The sequence below is a fragment of the Triturus cristatus genome, chromosome 3_2, assembly GCF_964204655.1.
Source record: "Triturus cristatus chromosome 3_2, aTriCri1.1, whole genome shotgun sequence".
NCBI classification, from domain to species: domain Eukaryota; kingdom Metazoa; phylum Chordata; class Amphibia; order Caudata; family Salamandridae; genus Triturus; species Triturus cristatus.
In genome coordinates this window covers 1,102,971,016-1,102,988,254 of record NC_140584.1, presented here as the reverse complement: position 1 = coordinate 1,102,988,254, position 17,239 = coordinate 1,102,971,016, and the positions used below count along the sequence as shown (strand labels likewise).

Here is a 17,239-nt window from a genome sequence, read left to right as displayed (position 1 = left end):
CGGGGAGCCGCAAATCATAGAACCAGCCCTGGGGCCAGCAGAGGATCAAGGTAGGTGCGACTATGCGATCGCACTTGGAAACCTCTAGCACGATTGAGCACGGCACCTCTGCCGGACCCTAGGGAGCACTTTTATCTCCCATTGGAGGTTGGAAAACCAACTCCAAATGAGTAGGTACCACTGGAAGGGCAACTTATGTTATATTTGTGGGGTGGGAAGATACACTAAACGATTCATGACCTGACGAAGAGCCACGGATCCTCCTGACTACAAGCAGCGTGAAACATGTTGACCAACTACAGTTGTTCCCCAATGAGACAAATCACATCTAGAATACCCAGGGACGTTATGACCCTACTGGTTGCATCTTCCTAGAAAGGTTTTTGATCTGACAGGGCGGTCCGCTTATTAAAAGTAGTTAGGGGTCTCCCTGATCATTTTTAACTCACATTATCACACATGAAAGAACACCCCACCTAGACTCTACCTTGCACTCACCATACGGCATACCAATAAAAGATCTCTGCCAAAGTGACCCTTAGAGTTACCCAGTGCCGGCCCATCGAGGAGCAACAGCCCTATGATGAGGCATGATATCCCTTTGGGATTTGTGAGGGCAACATGAAACAGTCCTGCTCACTGCCACCTTACATATGCCCCTATCTTGGATAACCTGTCGACACTCTAGCTTTCTCTTTAGCAACAGAGGCCCTTATTTTTGATTGCGATATTACCACACATCTGGTAAAAAGTATCACTGTGAGTTGACAACACTTTCCGATTTGCAATGAACCACGCCTCCCCATACCCCAGCCTTGATTTATTCAGTCAGCTTGTGCCAAATGTAGTCTATAGAATGAAGCCGTAATAAGACAATTTGCCACATGCTTTTTTCAAAATTTTCTCAGGGGACAGAACCCCCTCAATCTTGCTCAGACTCGCTCGCTTCGCGACATAACACTCAGCTACAACTTTTACGCCGCACCACTTTGAAATGTCACCAGCCGCCACTTCTTTGCACGCAGCTCTTTGATACAGTTTCGTAACTCACTGATCTATATGAAAAGGGTTATCATTTGTTACCTGCAGGTAGGGTTGCCACATCTTGCCGTGACCAGTATCCGAATGTCCCTGCTAGTACAAAAATTAGATAAACCACCTAAATTTGGTATTTTTCCCTTTATCAGTACACACTTTAAATAGTGAATGTAAGAAGAAAACACTTTAAAATGTGTTCACCGTCTTTCTTAATGACCCCGTACTGATAATTAAAGTAAACAGAAAAGCCCATGCTAAAATGAATACATAGGTATAACTTCATGTACAGTTTTACTTCAAAATCATATCAGGCCTTTGCAGAGTGTTAAAACCAGAACTGATGATCTGTATTTTTCTTTGGGAAAGGTGGCAACCCTACCTGCAGGTAACACAAGGATCTCTGCAGCTAAAGCAGCCACCCACTGAGCTGTCTACATAAAATGCAACCTGTTTGTCACCCGTTGTGCTTTGCAGCATCCTTTAGTCAGACTTGTGACCATACGTACAAAGTTTTCTCCTGTAAATGATTTAACTGCCATGTATGTTAGTGGCCTGTCTTCCGTTTCAGTTTTTTTTTTAGCAGTTTCAAGGCCCTTTTAGACCTTCTCAAGTCTCAATTCGAGGTAAGCTGATATTTCTCCCTACGTGGACTTCATTGCTTCACTCTTAAGTGTCACACATTTGGAGGTGGAATGAAACTCATACAGACACCAAAACAGTGGAAATGTCACACATTTATTCCGAAAACTTGGCAGCCGCGTGTAATCAGTAAGTCACGCACTGCAAACTCTGCCTGTTGTGCTGAAAGCAAACAGAGAGTAGGTCAGGTGGTTCATTAGCAGGTGATAGATAGATAAATGTTTACGATCTGCGAGGAACACGACATTCAGCTGGGGTTAAAATGGCGAACAGCTTCCTGAGGAGGTTTGGACCCCTCGATGAGACAAACCGGACAGAAATGAGGAACTTGGCGATGACGTGGGTGAAAGAGACGTTTCAAGATGTGGAGCATGTTTCTACAGAGACGCTGCAAGGCTTGATGGGAGAGGAGAAAGAGGGCTTGCTCCTTCTTGTGAGTTGCTACAGCAAAGCTTTTTTTTGACTGGGAGACTGCAACTGACACACTTTAAAATTGCACTTTGAAAATGTTGCAAAGTCCGTGCTGCTTAAGGTGCAGTTTCGAGAGCAATGTAAAACAAGCATTGGCATAGCCAATAGGTCTCGCCTTTGGGACCTTATAAGTGATTAACCAGATGTTTTGGTTTGGCCTTTGCTTTAATCTATGTTGTAATGCTGATGTAGTGCATCACTCATGTTGAAGTTGTGCTTTCTTGGTGCTGAATTGCTGCTGTGATATGGTTGTGCTGGTACTGATGTGGGGCCGTGTGAAGAGCAGAATGGCGTGCAGTGCCTGGTAACTGCAGTTCGACGTACGTTGCAGACGTGTGTGCCTAGGCATTGTTCTGTTATTACTGCATGCTGATTGGCAGAGTTCACATGTAAAGTGCAACGTGAGTTCCAAGGTGGTACAGAATCACACAACTTTGAGCAGAAGCCAGGATGTTGTCCCGGTTCAAAGTGAGCAGCGCTTACCACTATGCTACATCCCTTTGGCAGTGACTGCATGCTGACTGATACACAAAACGAACATGTGGCATGCAAAACGTGGGTATATCGCGTGTGCAGTCTACCAATATTACTGCATAGTGACCGGTACAAGGGGCCGTGTTATCCCATTATGTTTGCAGCTACCCAAAAACTGACTCAGTATTATCAAAGAAAAAATACACTTTTTTGTTGCAATACGATTCAAACTTTGTTTTTTAAAACAATAACATTGTTTTTATGCTGGCTCGTGTAGCTGTGTAAATAAATCCTACAGGATTAGCATTTGTTTTGGAGGAAAAAAAGTAGGCTGAAAGTCTGCTGTAGTGTGAAACATTAGCATGTTCCCTACAGCTGCGAAAGGAAACCAAGACAAGCTAATTGAGTGTAAAGAAGCCTCGTTGTAAAGATCCTAATCTTGTGTCTGCAGCATCTGTGAGATGCAGATCAGTTACTTAAAAACAACGTGCAAAAGCAACTGTAGGTTACAGCTAAAAGGTACAAAAAATAAGAAACACGACACACACATAAAAGGATTTTAAAATGTACAATTGATTTTATGGATGCCACACAGGCCTTAAAGTACATGGGACTAAATGTATTTTATAAAAGCGTTCCAGTATGTTTATAGAACACCAGGATTGAATCCAGATTCCAGGTATTCATATTATGTAGTGGTATTTTACATATAGGAAGAGCACACTGGTAAATATAAGCCAATATTTTCGGGTGCTTAGCACTAGCACCGTATAATCAACATAACAGCTTTTGCTCCAGTCCCGAGCATATGTACTTTTACATATACATATACTTAAAAATTTTAAGTATATGACCAAAATCACACATTGTAGAGCAAATTTTAAAACTGGAACGTGAGTTCCAAGGTGGTACAGAATCACATGACTTTGAGCAGAAGCCAGGATGTTGTCCCGGTTCAAAGTCAGCAGCGCTTACCAGTATGCTACATCCCTTTCGCAGTGACTACATGCTGACGGATACACAAAACAAACATGTGGCATGCAAAACGTGGGTATATCGCGTGTGCAGTCTACCAAGATTACTGCATAGTGACCGATACAAGGGGCCGTGTGAAGAGAAGAATGACGCGCATTGCCTGGTTACTGCAGGTCGAGTAGTTCACCAACATCACAGACGTACATTGCAGACGTGTTTGCCTAGGCATTGTTCTGTTATTACTGCATTCTGATTGGCAGAGAAAAATTAAAACATGAAGCGCAGAAACTGTTCACATGTTTGCTTTACTTTTATTACAGCATTCTGGCTGGCACACCGCATTCTGTTTCAAAGGGTAGAGCGCTGTGAATTGTAAGGTTTTTTTCGTATGCTCAGTGACACAAAAGCAAACGCGAATCCCTAAAGCTGCCACCTGTTAAGATTCCCGGAACATTATTTGTTACAAAATCAACACTAGAAGCTCATAAGTCACCAACATGAAGGAGCTGCCTTGATTTGCGATACCGGGGGCCTGTTTCCCTTAATCTGTTTGTGGAGAGCATGTGGGGGCATAATACTAATCAGTGCTAAAATCATCGCAACACAAATGCAAACATTAAAACTCTCCGGTCACCCCAATTTTTTTCCATGCCTGAGCAAATTAAGAAAGACACCAACACCAAAAACGAAAAAAATACTCAAATCAAAATACTTCACCACACTAGTGGTACGATTAAAACAAAATGTGCTCCCTAAAGCTGACGCCTAATAAGATTCATGGAACATTATTTATTACAAATTCAACACTAAAAGCTCACAGGTCACCAACACGAAGGAGCAGCCTCGCTACTCCCGTGCAGTGTGATCGCTAATGGGGCCCCCCTCTCCTGGTGACAGCAACAACCCGTACCTGCACGGAAGGGATTTGTGGTACCAGGGCCCTGTTTCCCTAAAATGAAAAATAGTTCCAAGACAAATACTTCAGCACATTAGTGGCAGGTTACAGTACTTAGACGGTGCTGCATAGGCATTCCCCAACAAATAAAGGAGGAACTAAAGGACAGATTAACCGGTCAAAAGCAAAAGATTTAAGCTGACAAGCAAAACCAATAAAAAGGTAATAGGCGGCAATAGGCAGAGCTTCACCACTGATACGGATTACTGGATGTCTCGGAGAGACAGCGCATGTGCGCTGCCTAGGCAAGACCTAACAAAGGCAAATATTACCCTATTGGTGTCTAGTCTGCAGTAACTCACTGTGTAACAGTTCAGAAGAAGGATTCTCTTTAATACAGATTTATCAACGGCCACACATAGTCACTCATAGTCAACCCATTTGAATTTCTATGCGAATAAATTTAAAACTGCATAGAAGTTCAGGAGATTATGGGGGGGTGCCATGGAGAATGTAAACAACGCGCTACATTAGATGAATACTTCAAATCGCTCACAAGTTGTAACCATATAGAGGCACTAAACCAAGAGCAGTGTTTGTTATGATCACCCCATGAGCCATCGGTCACCCACAGAAAGGACATTCACAGCTCAGGGTCAGTCTTCCCGAGATTTTCACACTTTGAGTCCTGGATTCCCTCTTGCTCTGTTATTCCATTTCTTGTATGAAAAAAACACCAGTCATGTTCATTCACAGACACTTATATATAGCTCCTGCCACAAAATAATTACTTAGCATTAACATATAAGGTGAGATTACTGCTCCACTCATTGATATTCATTCTATTGAGCGAACCTGCAAGCTCTTCTCTACTGCGCTGCCCTGGTGGCTGCATGTGTGTTCTGTTTATCTGTCGCTGTTGTTATGTAGGGGTTCAGAAGTCTGTGTTGTAAGCAGGCATGTGATCAATACATACAGAGAAAATCACAGCTGCCTCTGCATTGTGTTGCCTCTACGGACAGTGGTGGGCGGCTCCCGAGAGCTTGCTCTGCACTACTGCTTGAATTAGTAATAGTTGCTGCTCTTGTCATACTGTTTGATGGTATCGACTGTGTCCCAATACAGCCTGTTTTATGTCTGGCAGGAAATCAATCAATCAGTCAGTGTTTGTTAAGCGCAACTACTCACCCGTGACGGTCTCAAGGCACTGGGGGGCTGTAAGTGCTCAGGGGCGCTGAGGTTCAGTCGAAGAGCCAGGCCCTGATATCCTTTCTGAATTGGGTCAGTGACGATGATAGCCTGAGGTGGAGAGACAGGATGTTCCAGGTTTTGGCAGGGAGGTAGGAGAAGGATCTACCTCAGGGCCTGTTCTTGTGGATCCGAGGGAAGGTGTCTGATGGGTACGTGGGATGAAAGGCGGTACTTCCAGGGGCGGCTTGTGACATTTGAAAGTGGTGAGGCGTAAAATGATTGGTGTACTGCACCGTTGCGAGCGAGCGTAGCGAGCGAGCCCGAACCACCATAAGGGGGGGTTCGTTTCGATTCTCTTCCAGTGAAAATTTTGAAAAAAGAGAAGAAAAATGGTGCATTTTCAAGCAAATTTGAGAAAGCAGGAAGGTTAATAAAGCAATTGTGAAAGTGCCTCTGTGGACTGTCACTTTTCTCTTTACCTATCTCTCTCCCAGAATTCACCACCTTCACCTGTAAGTGGCTGCAAGCTGCTCTATCGGCGTCACTCTCTTCCAGTGACACTCTCACTTTCCCATCATCTAAGTATCCCTTCCTACCTTATCTCTTTCGCTATCTCAGCATCTCCCCTCCTCTGTCACTGGCTGGGTGCTGCTGACACTGCCCGGTGACTGTCTCTTGCTGCCCCTTCCAGTGTCTCACAAACCCCCATGCTCTACTCTCTCCCAATCTTGCTTCCTCTTTCTATCTTGCTATCTCTTCCTATCTTGTTGCTCTCACATCCATCTTGCTTGCTATCTCTCCCTACATCTCAGTATCTCTTCCTCCCTCGTCTTTTTCTCTGTCTCCGCACCTCCATTCCCCCGTCATAGCAAATGACAAGTAGTTACGACAGAGCACATCTCACACAAGAATCGGATGAACTATGAGACTCTACTATAGCGCCTAATATGTACCGGTGATTGCAGGTGGTGGGCACTTAGCACTGCCACTCTTTTAAGGTCCGGTCCAGGGCGTATTTCTCATCATCGGCCTTCACCCCCAGAGCAAGAGAGAAAAGTCAGTTAACCGAGGAATAGAAAGAGAAGGAAACAGTGACATAAGGGAACGAGGGTGCAGAAAGGAACGTGTGAGAGTAACGGAGCTGACCTAATGCCCATTGCTTTTATCATTACAAAACGAAAGCAGAATGGTTTCAAAAGACCACGTTTGTGAATACAGAGCCGCAGTATGCATTTTGTTTTCCAGTGCACGCACCCAAAAAGCAGGTATTTCAGTGCCTCCAGGAATAGTGTGCTTTCCCACCCAGGGAAAACATGGTTGTTCAAAGAGCGAGGAGGCAACAAAAGTAGGGCTTCACTGGCAAACACTGTAATGTGGGGCTAATGTGTTTAGGTGTGAATAAATCAATATGGCCACCTTGCTTTAGTTAGTTAGTTATTTTTCATATTTTGAATGTTTTATTTCTCTCTACCCTGAGGCTGCACTTAGAAATTGAAAAATGTCAGCAAAAGACTACGTTTCCACTCCAGCAAGTTCTTTTCTTTTTTGGATCCATTTCACAAGGAAGCAAATAAACGAAAGGACGAAAGAGAAGGTAATACCTGTTTCTTGAAGTCTCCGACCAGTTTTTACTACATGAGGAGGAGCGAGACAGAGAGGGAAGAGGGGGAACAAAGGAGGGGGAGGCAGCTGCCAGCAGCGGGAGAACTGGACTCAAGCAGTGACTTACGACAGAGCACATCTCACAATCGGTTGAACATCATGAACTATCTATCTATAGCGCCTAGTGAGACCTAATGCCCATTGCTTATATCATTAAAAAACGAAAGCAGGATGGTTTAAAAAGACAACGTTTGTGAATACAGAGCCGCACGCGCAGTATGCATTTTATTTTCCAATGCACGCAAAAACATTCTTCAAAGAGCGAGGAGGCAGTCGCAAGGGGGGGTCGCGCGGGGGAGAGGGGCCGAGGGAGAATAAAATCAAAACGAAAACTTACCTGACCGCCTCTGCTCCTGGTCCGCGTTGGCACCCCTGCCCTCTTCAAACAGGAACAGCACGTCAGCACTGGAGTGGCAACCCCTCAGACAATCCTGGTGCTGCTACAGCGCCAGGATTGGCAGAGGGCACATCTTACGCTTCGCCCGCCGCCTGCCCATTAGGAGACTGAGGGGCTCCTAATGGGCATGCGCAAGGCAGTGAAAACACAAGTGCGCATGACTGGGCACGGGCTAAAAATTAGCTCACCTTGCCCACTCATGCGCACTTGTGCTGCAGTGCTGCCTGTCCCTGGCTTGTCTGACAATGCATGTCAGTCAACATGACGCCGGACCGCCCACGGTCCGACATCATGCTGACTGACATGCATTGTCAGTTCTCCCCACCCTCAGCGTCTCTGAACTTAAGTACACTAAGTTGAGAGTCGCAGAGGGAGCTGTGGGCGTGGGCGGGGGCCGGGGAGCAACGCCCCAACACCCCCAATGGACGCACCGCCACTGGGTACTTCAGGTATGCTGGTTCGGCATCGTGGAGACCTTTGAAGGCATGTGTGAGGGGCTTACACGTGACTCTTTTGTTAGCTGGGAGCCAGTGAAGTGCTCACAGGTGTACAGAGATGTGACTGCTGAGGGGAATGTTGAGGACCAGTCTAGCTGCGGCATCCTGAACGTTCTGTAGTTTCCTGAGGAGTTTCTGGGTGATGCATGCATAGAGTGCATTGCCGTAGTCGGGTTTGCTGCTGATGAGTGTGTGGGTGATCATCTTTCTGGCCTCATTGGGTATCCATCTGGACGACTTTTGAAGCAGGCGAATAGTGTGGAAGCATGATGAATAGATGTTGCTGATCTGGTGATTTATCATGAGTATTCTGTGGTTCTTGGTTGTGTGGGGGGGGGGTTCTACCACAGAGGGCCACCAGGAGTCTTCCCAAGCAGAGGTGTTGGGCCCCAGGATGAGGACTTCGATCTTGTCCGAGTTGAGCTTGAGGCAGCAGTGTCTCATCCAGGTAGCAATGGTCTTCATCCCGTCGTGGTGATTTGGTGAGGGAGAGGATCAGCTGGGTGTCGTCAGCGTAGGAGATAATGTTGAGTCCGTGGTACCTGACTATGGCTGTGAGCAGGGCTATGTAGACGTTGAATAGGGTGGGGCTCAGGGAGGAGCCCTGGGGGACTCCGCAGCCGACCTCCATGGGTTCTGACAGGAACAGTGGTAGTCTGACACACTGTGTTCTACCGGTGAGGAAGGAATGGATCTAGTCCAGCGCTTTGTCAAGGATGCCCGCATCGTGGAGTCTTGGGCTTGGGTGTGATGGGAGATGCTATGGAAGGAGCCTGAGAGGCCGAGGAGGATGAGAGAGCTGCTGTTTCTCCCCGGTTGAGGAGGGAGCAGATGTCATCGGTGGCAGCGAGGAGGGCAGTCTCGGTGCTGTGGTTGCTTCGGAAGCCGGATTGAGAGGAGTCCAGGACATGGTTGGCTTCCATGAACTTGGAGGGTTAGGCGTTGGTTGCCTTCTTGATGACCTTGGCTGGAAAGGGGATGAGGGAGATGGTTGTGAAATTCTTGAGGTCTGTTGGGTTGGTGGACGGTTTCTTCAGCAGGGAGTTGATCTCAGCATATTTCTAGTCATTGGGGAAGGTGGCAGTCTCGATGGAGCAGTTAATGGTGTGGCGTAATTCGGGGGTGATGGAGGTAGTGGCTCTGTGGAAGATGTGGTGGAGGACGGGGTCTGAGGGTCCTCCGGAATGAATGCTCTTCATGGCCTTGAGAGTGTCGTCTGTGGTGAGTGGGGTCCTGTTGAGCAGGATCTGTTGGGGGCTTGGTCGTCGTGTGTGGTGGTGGCGGGAGTGATGGGCGGGTCTTGGGTGTCGAAGCTGTTATAGATCTGCTTGATCTTGTGGTGGAAGTAAGTGTCGATAATGTTGCAGATGTCTTAGGAGGGTGGGACTTCTGTGGTCTTGCTGTTGGGTTGGCAAACTCCTTGACCATAGTGAAAAGTTCTTTGCTGTTGTGTGCGTTGGCATTGATTCCGTCTTGGAAGGCCATTTACCTTGTATTTTTGAGGAGGAGGTGGTGTGCGGTGGCGGCGGCTTGGAAATCTGCGTCTGGGCTTGTGGAGGGCAGCAGTGAACTAACTGGATTACGTGGAGTGTTGCTTGCCAGGTGCTTTCTTAAGGGGCGCCATTGTGTCAGAGCAGTTGGAGATCCATTGGTGAAGGTTGCATGCTGTGGTATGGCGTCCGTGGATGTCGGTGGTGTTGTGCTGAGGGTAGCATTGAGGTGTTCTTCGGTGACCTTGTTCCAGATGTGGTGGTGGGGCGGTGGATGCAGTGGTGTACAGAGGGTTTGGTGAAAGCAAAACAAATGCAGTGGTGGTCGGTCCAGAGGTGTGGCTGTATGTGTATTTATGCATGTAGAGAAGATGAGGTCAAGCCTGTGTCCCTCTGCATGGGTCACAGAGATGACTAGCTGTTTGAGTCAGATGTTGGCGAGGTATTCCAGAAGGGATGTGGTGTTCTGGTTATTTGGGTTGTTCAGGTCGCTGAATAGGATGTAACTGGTGGATGTGAGACCCTGGGGTGCAATGAAGTGGATGATGGTGTCGGTGAAGGGCGGCCAGGGGACAGGCCATCTGTAGAAGAGGGTGCAGTGGAGGGTGGTTTTGGGATGGTCTGGACCTGGAAGTGGAGATGCTCAATGGTTGTCGTTGTGCTGTCCGAGTGGGTGGTCAGGCAGAGGAAGTTCTTGTGGACGTTGGCAATGCCGCCTCCTGGTCGGTTGTTGCGGTCCTTGCGGGTGATCTTGTAGCCGTCAGGGATGGTGGCGTCGATGTCTGGGCCTGAGCTGGGGTTCGTCCAGGTTTCTGTGAGGACGTGATGTCAGAGGAGACGTTTTCCAAAGACGAGTCTCACAAGGAAGCTTCAGGAAGTGTTTAATTGAATTGGTAGAAAGCCCTTGATGTTCAACGCGCTGCTCTCTATACAACTGCCTCTGTGTCCCCTACCTTCCAGACTCCCCACTCGTCATACAGTTGCTAGGCAAACAGGAACTTCTAAGAATTACTACCATACATCAAAGAAATAAATAATGAAGGATACTAATATGTATAGGAATGTAAATATAACATATCTCCCTTCTAACAATAAAAGAAAACATAAATACATATATCTCCTACTAACAAAAAAAATAAAAATACAATTATAGAATACATTGAATACTATGCTTACATAATGTAAAAATGATCAATCACAAATATAATCATCAAGAAATTTGGGCTTGCATATGGTACGAGAAGATTGACGGGTACAAATTGTTTTAGATACACCTTTACAATGTGGTATATTCATATTAGAAGTGGAGTCAGAACTATTACTGTGAATAGGTTTAAGAGTTTGACATCTAAGCCATTCATTCTGTTCAGTGATATTACATATGGATACTTTTCTCGTGTTCCACCAATTACCATCCGCCAATCTTACACAATTACCTTTTACCTGTACAATTTCCTTGGGACATGACCATTTAGAGGTGCCTTTTTTTTATCTATCCCCAATGTAAACTCTTACCCACATTCCAGTTTTGAAAGATCGGGGAGATTTGTAAATACATGAATTGTGTCTATGGCCGTACGAGTACGAGTTCTGGTATCTTCTAACACGTGCCCTAATTTCATCATGATTGGCTTTACTTGTGCGTGCTCTATTCATCCAAGCAGGCACCGCAACTGTGCAAGGTATTCTTCCTTTGAGAATACTGAAAGGAGTTTCTTTGGTAACTGAATGTGGAGTGGTCCTATAACACCATAACATGTCCTTTACTTGTTGTTTGTAATTCAAACCATTTTTGTTAGAAAGTTGTATGTTTTCAACTAGCACTCTGTTGAACCTCTCCACTAAACCGTTTCCCCTAGGATGATACAATGGAGTCCTGGTATGTTTAATTTCCCATTTAATTAAAAATTTCTCAAATTCAGCTGAAATGAATTGAGAACCATTGTCCGAAACAATTTCAGCAGGACAACCCTCCCTTCTGAAAATGTCTTCGCAAAAAGTGATTAGTACACTAGACTTTACATCTTTTACAAATGTTACTTCGGGCCACTTTGAAAAATAATCAATCATAACGATGGCAAATCTGTCATTGTTACCAAGGGTTTCAAATGGACCACAGATGTCAATGGCAAGTTTTTCCCAGGGTGATTCAGGTAAAGGTATAGGATTAATGGTGGTTTCTTGGGTGGTGTGTGATTTATCACTTACAGCACAGGCCACACAATCACGTACAAATTTTTCAATATGAGTGTCCATAGCTGGCCACCAAAAATCCTCCCTGATACGTCTTTTCAAGGCAGACATGCCGCAGTGACCTTCATGCATGAGGTTTAATAGTCTTTCTCTAAGACTTAGTGGGACTACAAGACGACACCCCCTTCTCACAATATTGTTCAATACAGCGAATTCTGTCCATATAAGTTTGAAAGGTTCTAATGAATCGGGATGTAAATTCCACCCTTGGATATCAGTAAGAGCTTCCATGAGATTTTTTAAAGTTGTGTCATTACTGGTAGCAGACATCCATTCCTCTTCAGATATGGCATTACAAATGTAATTAATGTCAGCAATCATCCATTCATCATCATCATTCACGCTAGTGTTTTCAATTGGTAATCTAGATAAACAGTCGGCATTAACATTCTTTACACCAGGAACATACTTGACATCAAAGAAATATTCTTGAAGTCGATAAAGCCATTTGGCTATTCTAGGCGTGGCTTTAGCTGATCCTTTGGTGGAAAAAAGATCTACTAACGGTTTATGGTCCGTTCTTAACGTAAATCTGATGCCTCAAACATATATGCGAAAATATTGTACACCCCACCAGCAAGCAAGGGCCTCTTTTTCCATAGTAGAATAAGTGTGTTCTGCACCCTTTAAGGTGCGAGAAGCAAACGCTACCACCCTTTCTTTTCCCTCGTGTTCTTGGATGAGGACAGCACCAAGACCATGGTTACTAGCATCAGTAGATATAATGGTCTTGTGATTTGGATTAAATGGTTTTAAACTCACAGCCTTAGCAATGACCTTCTTTATACCCTCAAATGTAGTTTGGCATTCATCGGACCATGTGAATTTTACTCCTTTCTTCATAATGTTCCTTAGATTCTGAATTTTATCAGAAAAATGGTATACAAATTTGGAGTAATACTCCACGAGACCAAGAAAAGATCTTAGTTGATCTTTGTCTGTAGGAGGAGGTGCTTTTTCTATGGCATCTATTAAACTACTTTTAGGTTTGACTCCATCTTTAGTCAAAGTGTGACCTAAATATTCTACTTCGGGTACACGAAATTTGCACTTTTCAAGTCCAATGGTAAACCCTGCATCAACTAGTTTACACAAAACAGATTCTAAAATGAAATCATGTTGTACAACATCACATCTCCAAATCAATACATCGTCCTGAAATACTAAAGTGTTCTTGACCCATGTTAATATCTTTTGCATTACTCTTTGAAAAACGGCGGATGCCGAAGCAAGACCAAATGGCATCCTGATAAATTGAAACGCCCCCTCAGGAGTAATGAATGAGGTGAGATGTCTTAGAACCATCGGTACGTTCCTTACTTTGTGTACTTTGGGTATTGCATTGTTTTTTTAAATAATGCGATGTTTAAATTTTTTGAGGCATCCTAACGATTCTTTGAACAGGTTTGGAAACTTGACGACCCATTTATTGTTGGAAGAGCTTATGTTCAAAACTTGATCAGGATGATTAGGATCTAATATAATGCCTAAAGCACGTTGTTCTTTCCATCCCAGAAGTGATTTCCCTTTTTCCACTATGTATAGTTTGGCAATCGTTTTCATGTTTTTAAAACTAATTTCAGTAGAAACATAACCAATGACCGGAAGTTTATTGTCACAATAACCTTCAGGTGTGACATCAGTGTTTTGTAGATCCTTCGAGCAAAAACCAATTTTTTCCCAAATAGATTTGTCTATTATGGAAAACGGAGAACATGAATCTGCCCACATGTGAATCTCTGAATCATTAATCCTCACAAGACATTTGGGAGGACGATAGCTATCTTTGGAATCTTCGCAATTGCACACCTGTGATGAATCTATCATTAATAATTCAATATCATCATTATCGCTTTCTCATGAAACTTCATCCTCTTTCACAAAATGTATGGCTTTGTTATCTCTTTGGAAATTTGGCGTGCCCTTACATAGTCTCGAGTAGTGTCCGATTTTCTTGCATCTGTAACATCTGCTCCTAATAGCTGGACAATGGCTTACATCAGCAGTATGTTTGGGACTGCCACATCTGAAACTATATCTGGGTTTAGATCTGGTTAGATCTGATTTTCTCTCATCAGGTTTGGCCTGACTGAATTTATTGATTTGTTTGTTTGTATTATTGATGCTGTTAACAGCTTCATCTTGAACATCTTTACTGGAAGACTTGTCGTTTAATTCTTTCACGTATCTGGAAGTATTTTCCATTCTCTTGGCTGTCGCAATAGTTTTTTCTAATGAAGGATTTTTCATGCCAAGAAATTTTTCTTGTATCTTGAGATTATACAATCTGTTGATCATTTGATCCCTGATAAGTTCATCTCTTAAATCCTTGAAATTACACTTCACTGCAAGTTTCCGTAAACTGGATACATATTGTTCTATGGATTCAGTCTGCATCTGGGCACGAGAGAAACATTTGTGTCTTTCCACTACTATACTAATTTTTTTTCCAAAGTTTTCTAGTAGAGCTTTTAGAGCTATGTCATAGACATCAACGTCGTTAGCATCACCACTTTCATCTGTTTGCTCTCCCATTGTATTAATTTCATCCATTTCAGGTAAAGTTTTTAATACATTTCTGCCTTCTTGACCTAAAGAATGTTTTAAAATAGCTAATTTTCTTTTGGAAACGTAAACATCACCACCTATGGCTTCTAAATAAGTCTCAAAGGCTTCTTTCCATTCCTCTCATGGAGTGTCTGGTTGTCCTGGATTTTGTAGAAATGGTGGAGGAGCAGTGATTGTAGTTTGAGACGTAATAATGAGTGGAAAGTAGTAATTATAATAATAATCCTATACTTTAAGATGGTGAAATTGCCTTAAAGTTCCACTAGAGGGTGTGTTAGTATCACTATTGTTCCATAGTGACTGACTGCTTATTTGTTTTATTCTCTTTTTTTTTATTTGCTGAAAAGAGGAGGTGTAGAATCGCTGTGAAATTGGCTCAACGCTAAGGTAATTGAAACGATACGATCATTAGCGTATGTTTTTGAAGCTGGAAACGTAGATCGTAGGTTTATTTGTTTTCCCAACTCAAAATGGACGCACGCACGCTGTGCGTGATACGTGGCTGAATTTAATTGGTCTTTGACAGGTGATGCGTCATAGAGGAAGCAGCAGCTTGAGGAGAGGCGAAGGCTCGTGAACGAAACTCACGGACACACGCGAGTAGCAGTAATGGTAGGCATCAAAGTTAAAATGTAATGAAAGTCACTAGGTATAACTCGGTTGTCATACCCTCGACAGACCTGGAAGTTACTCACCAAATCTAGAGGTTGTGTATTAAAGGGCTGTGTGGCTTGGATCTTGGGAAGTGAAGAGTCGATTTCTGCAGATTTAGATGCGGTATCGATTTTTCTTCGAATTTCACAGATCCCACGTCGATTAGAAGATGATCCCAAGCTCGTCGCCAATTTTCCAAAGACGAGTCTCACAAGGAAGCTTCAGGAAGTGTTTAATTGAATTGGTAGAAAGCCCTTGATGTTCAGCGCGCTGCTCTCTATACAACTGCCTCCGTGTCCCCTACCTTCCAGAATCCCCACTCGTCATACAGTTGCTAGGCAAACAGGAACTTCTAAGAATTACTACCATACATCAAAGAAATAATTAATGAAGGATACTAATATGTATAGGAATGTAAATATAACAAGACGGAGTCGAGGAGGACCCCGATTTACGTGGCTTGCTTGTAGAGGTAGCGTGTGTTGAATAGTATGCAGCTGATTCTGTTGGGTGTGCTGTGGGTCGACCAGGCAGCAAAAGGAGCTGGAGTGTGCAGGTAGGTGAGGGTACAGCTGCAGTTTCAGCAGCCTTGCCAAGTATCGCGCATCAGGCATTAGGCTAATGCATTTTAATGCTGGTGTCCGCATCACCGCATTAAAATGCATTAGCCACGCATATATAGCTCGCTCCCAGATAGTGTAGAGAGTTCATGCAGCGCTTCAAAAATCAGCTTTGCGCACCGCAGTTTATCTCTGCACTGCTGCTCTGCATTGCCTACGAGAAATTAATCCTGCCTGCGCTGGGTTTGGAGGACTCGTTGTTCAGATTACCGGCCACGGATATATTGTGTCTTTTCCTGCTGCTCCCTATGTCAGCCCCGCCCAGCCTCCCTGACACAGACAGAGTTGCGGATCTTCCGAGCGGGCGGGCCTGCTAAATTAAGAAAGTCATTGAGCGAGGCTGTGCTTCCTCTGGTCTGTCTTTCGTTGGAGCAGAAAGCCATTGAGCGCGAAAAAAGGAACGAGATGTTGTGTGCTTGCTGTTCACACTTAAAATATTCAAATATAGTTAGTGGCGCTGCCGCCTTCCAGCATAAGACCCTCCTGGAGGAGAACTGAATGTGACGCCTGGCCAGGATGGTCGCAAAACTTCCAAAGTTGGTGACGTCGCAGCTCAAGGGAAAGGAAGCAGATAAACCGTAAGCATAAGGATTATGAGGCAACATCTCCGATCTTTCTTTGTCACTTATGATGTACATTTCAGTCATTACAGGCCATGTTTAGGTTTTAGGTTATCAAATCCGTGGCTTATTTTGTGAGCAGAGCAGAACAGGAGTCAGCAGGCCACAGATCGGCCCGTTTTAGAATCCTAATCACAAAGGAAGCGCTCCAGTGACTATGATTATAAAGCCCGCACTTGATGGGGTCATGATAAACTGTTGACATCGACACAGCACCTGCTCGGGCCTCTCCAGGCCCCCCCATCCCCCAATGGGAGGGGCGACGGCTGCTTCAGAGGCCTACACATATTTGTTGAGTAGGCTTGGGCGCGACCTGTACCAACGCTCGGCGAGGCCAGAGTTTGGCATGGACAGAATAAGGTAAGGCGAGTCCTTATTATTAATAGGCTGTTCTGTATACCGCAGCTACTTGATGGCTGGCTCTGCAATGACTGTATTTCTGCAACCACTACCGTAAATTGAGAATATCACCCTGAGAAGCTGTTTTTGGGGGCTGGAAACAAGCCTCCAGCCTAAGGATGAGTTTGCAGAAATAGCAAAAGGCAAAGTAAAGGACAAAGTAACGAAACCATGCATGTCTTTACTTTTCCCTGTCCAAACCTTCAAATATAAACCATGCAGTTGCAGATATGCTTGCTTAAGCGCATTAAATCAAATAGCAAATCAGGAATGGAATAATGTAGCTGCAGGGCTGTTTATGAAAGGTCTATTGTTGGTGATATTGTCTCCTCACACATTTATTCAACTATTTGTTGACCCTGAATTAACGATTATGTAGGCTGAGATGAACATAAT

The 17,239-nt window shown here is 44.4% G+C and overlaps 1 protein-coding gene across 1 annotated transcript in view; it reads left to right on the top strand.

Moving 5' to 3' along the window:
- The first annotated feature begins 1,887 nt into the window (after positions 1-1,887).
- The window catches only part of LOC146859211 (uncharacterized), a 123,178-nt gene continuing 107,826 nt past the window's right edge, over positions 1,888-17,239 (top strand). The window contains exon 1 of the mRNA XM_085649895.1: positions 1,888-2,110. Coding sequence (XP_085506021.1) covers positions 1,940-2,110 — 171 coding nt within the window. The 5' untranslated portion in view covers positions 1,888-1,939. The remainder of the gene's footprint in view (positions 2,111-17,239) is intronic.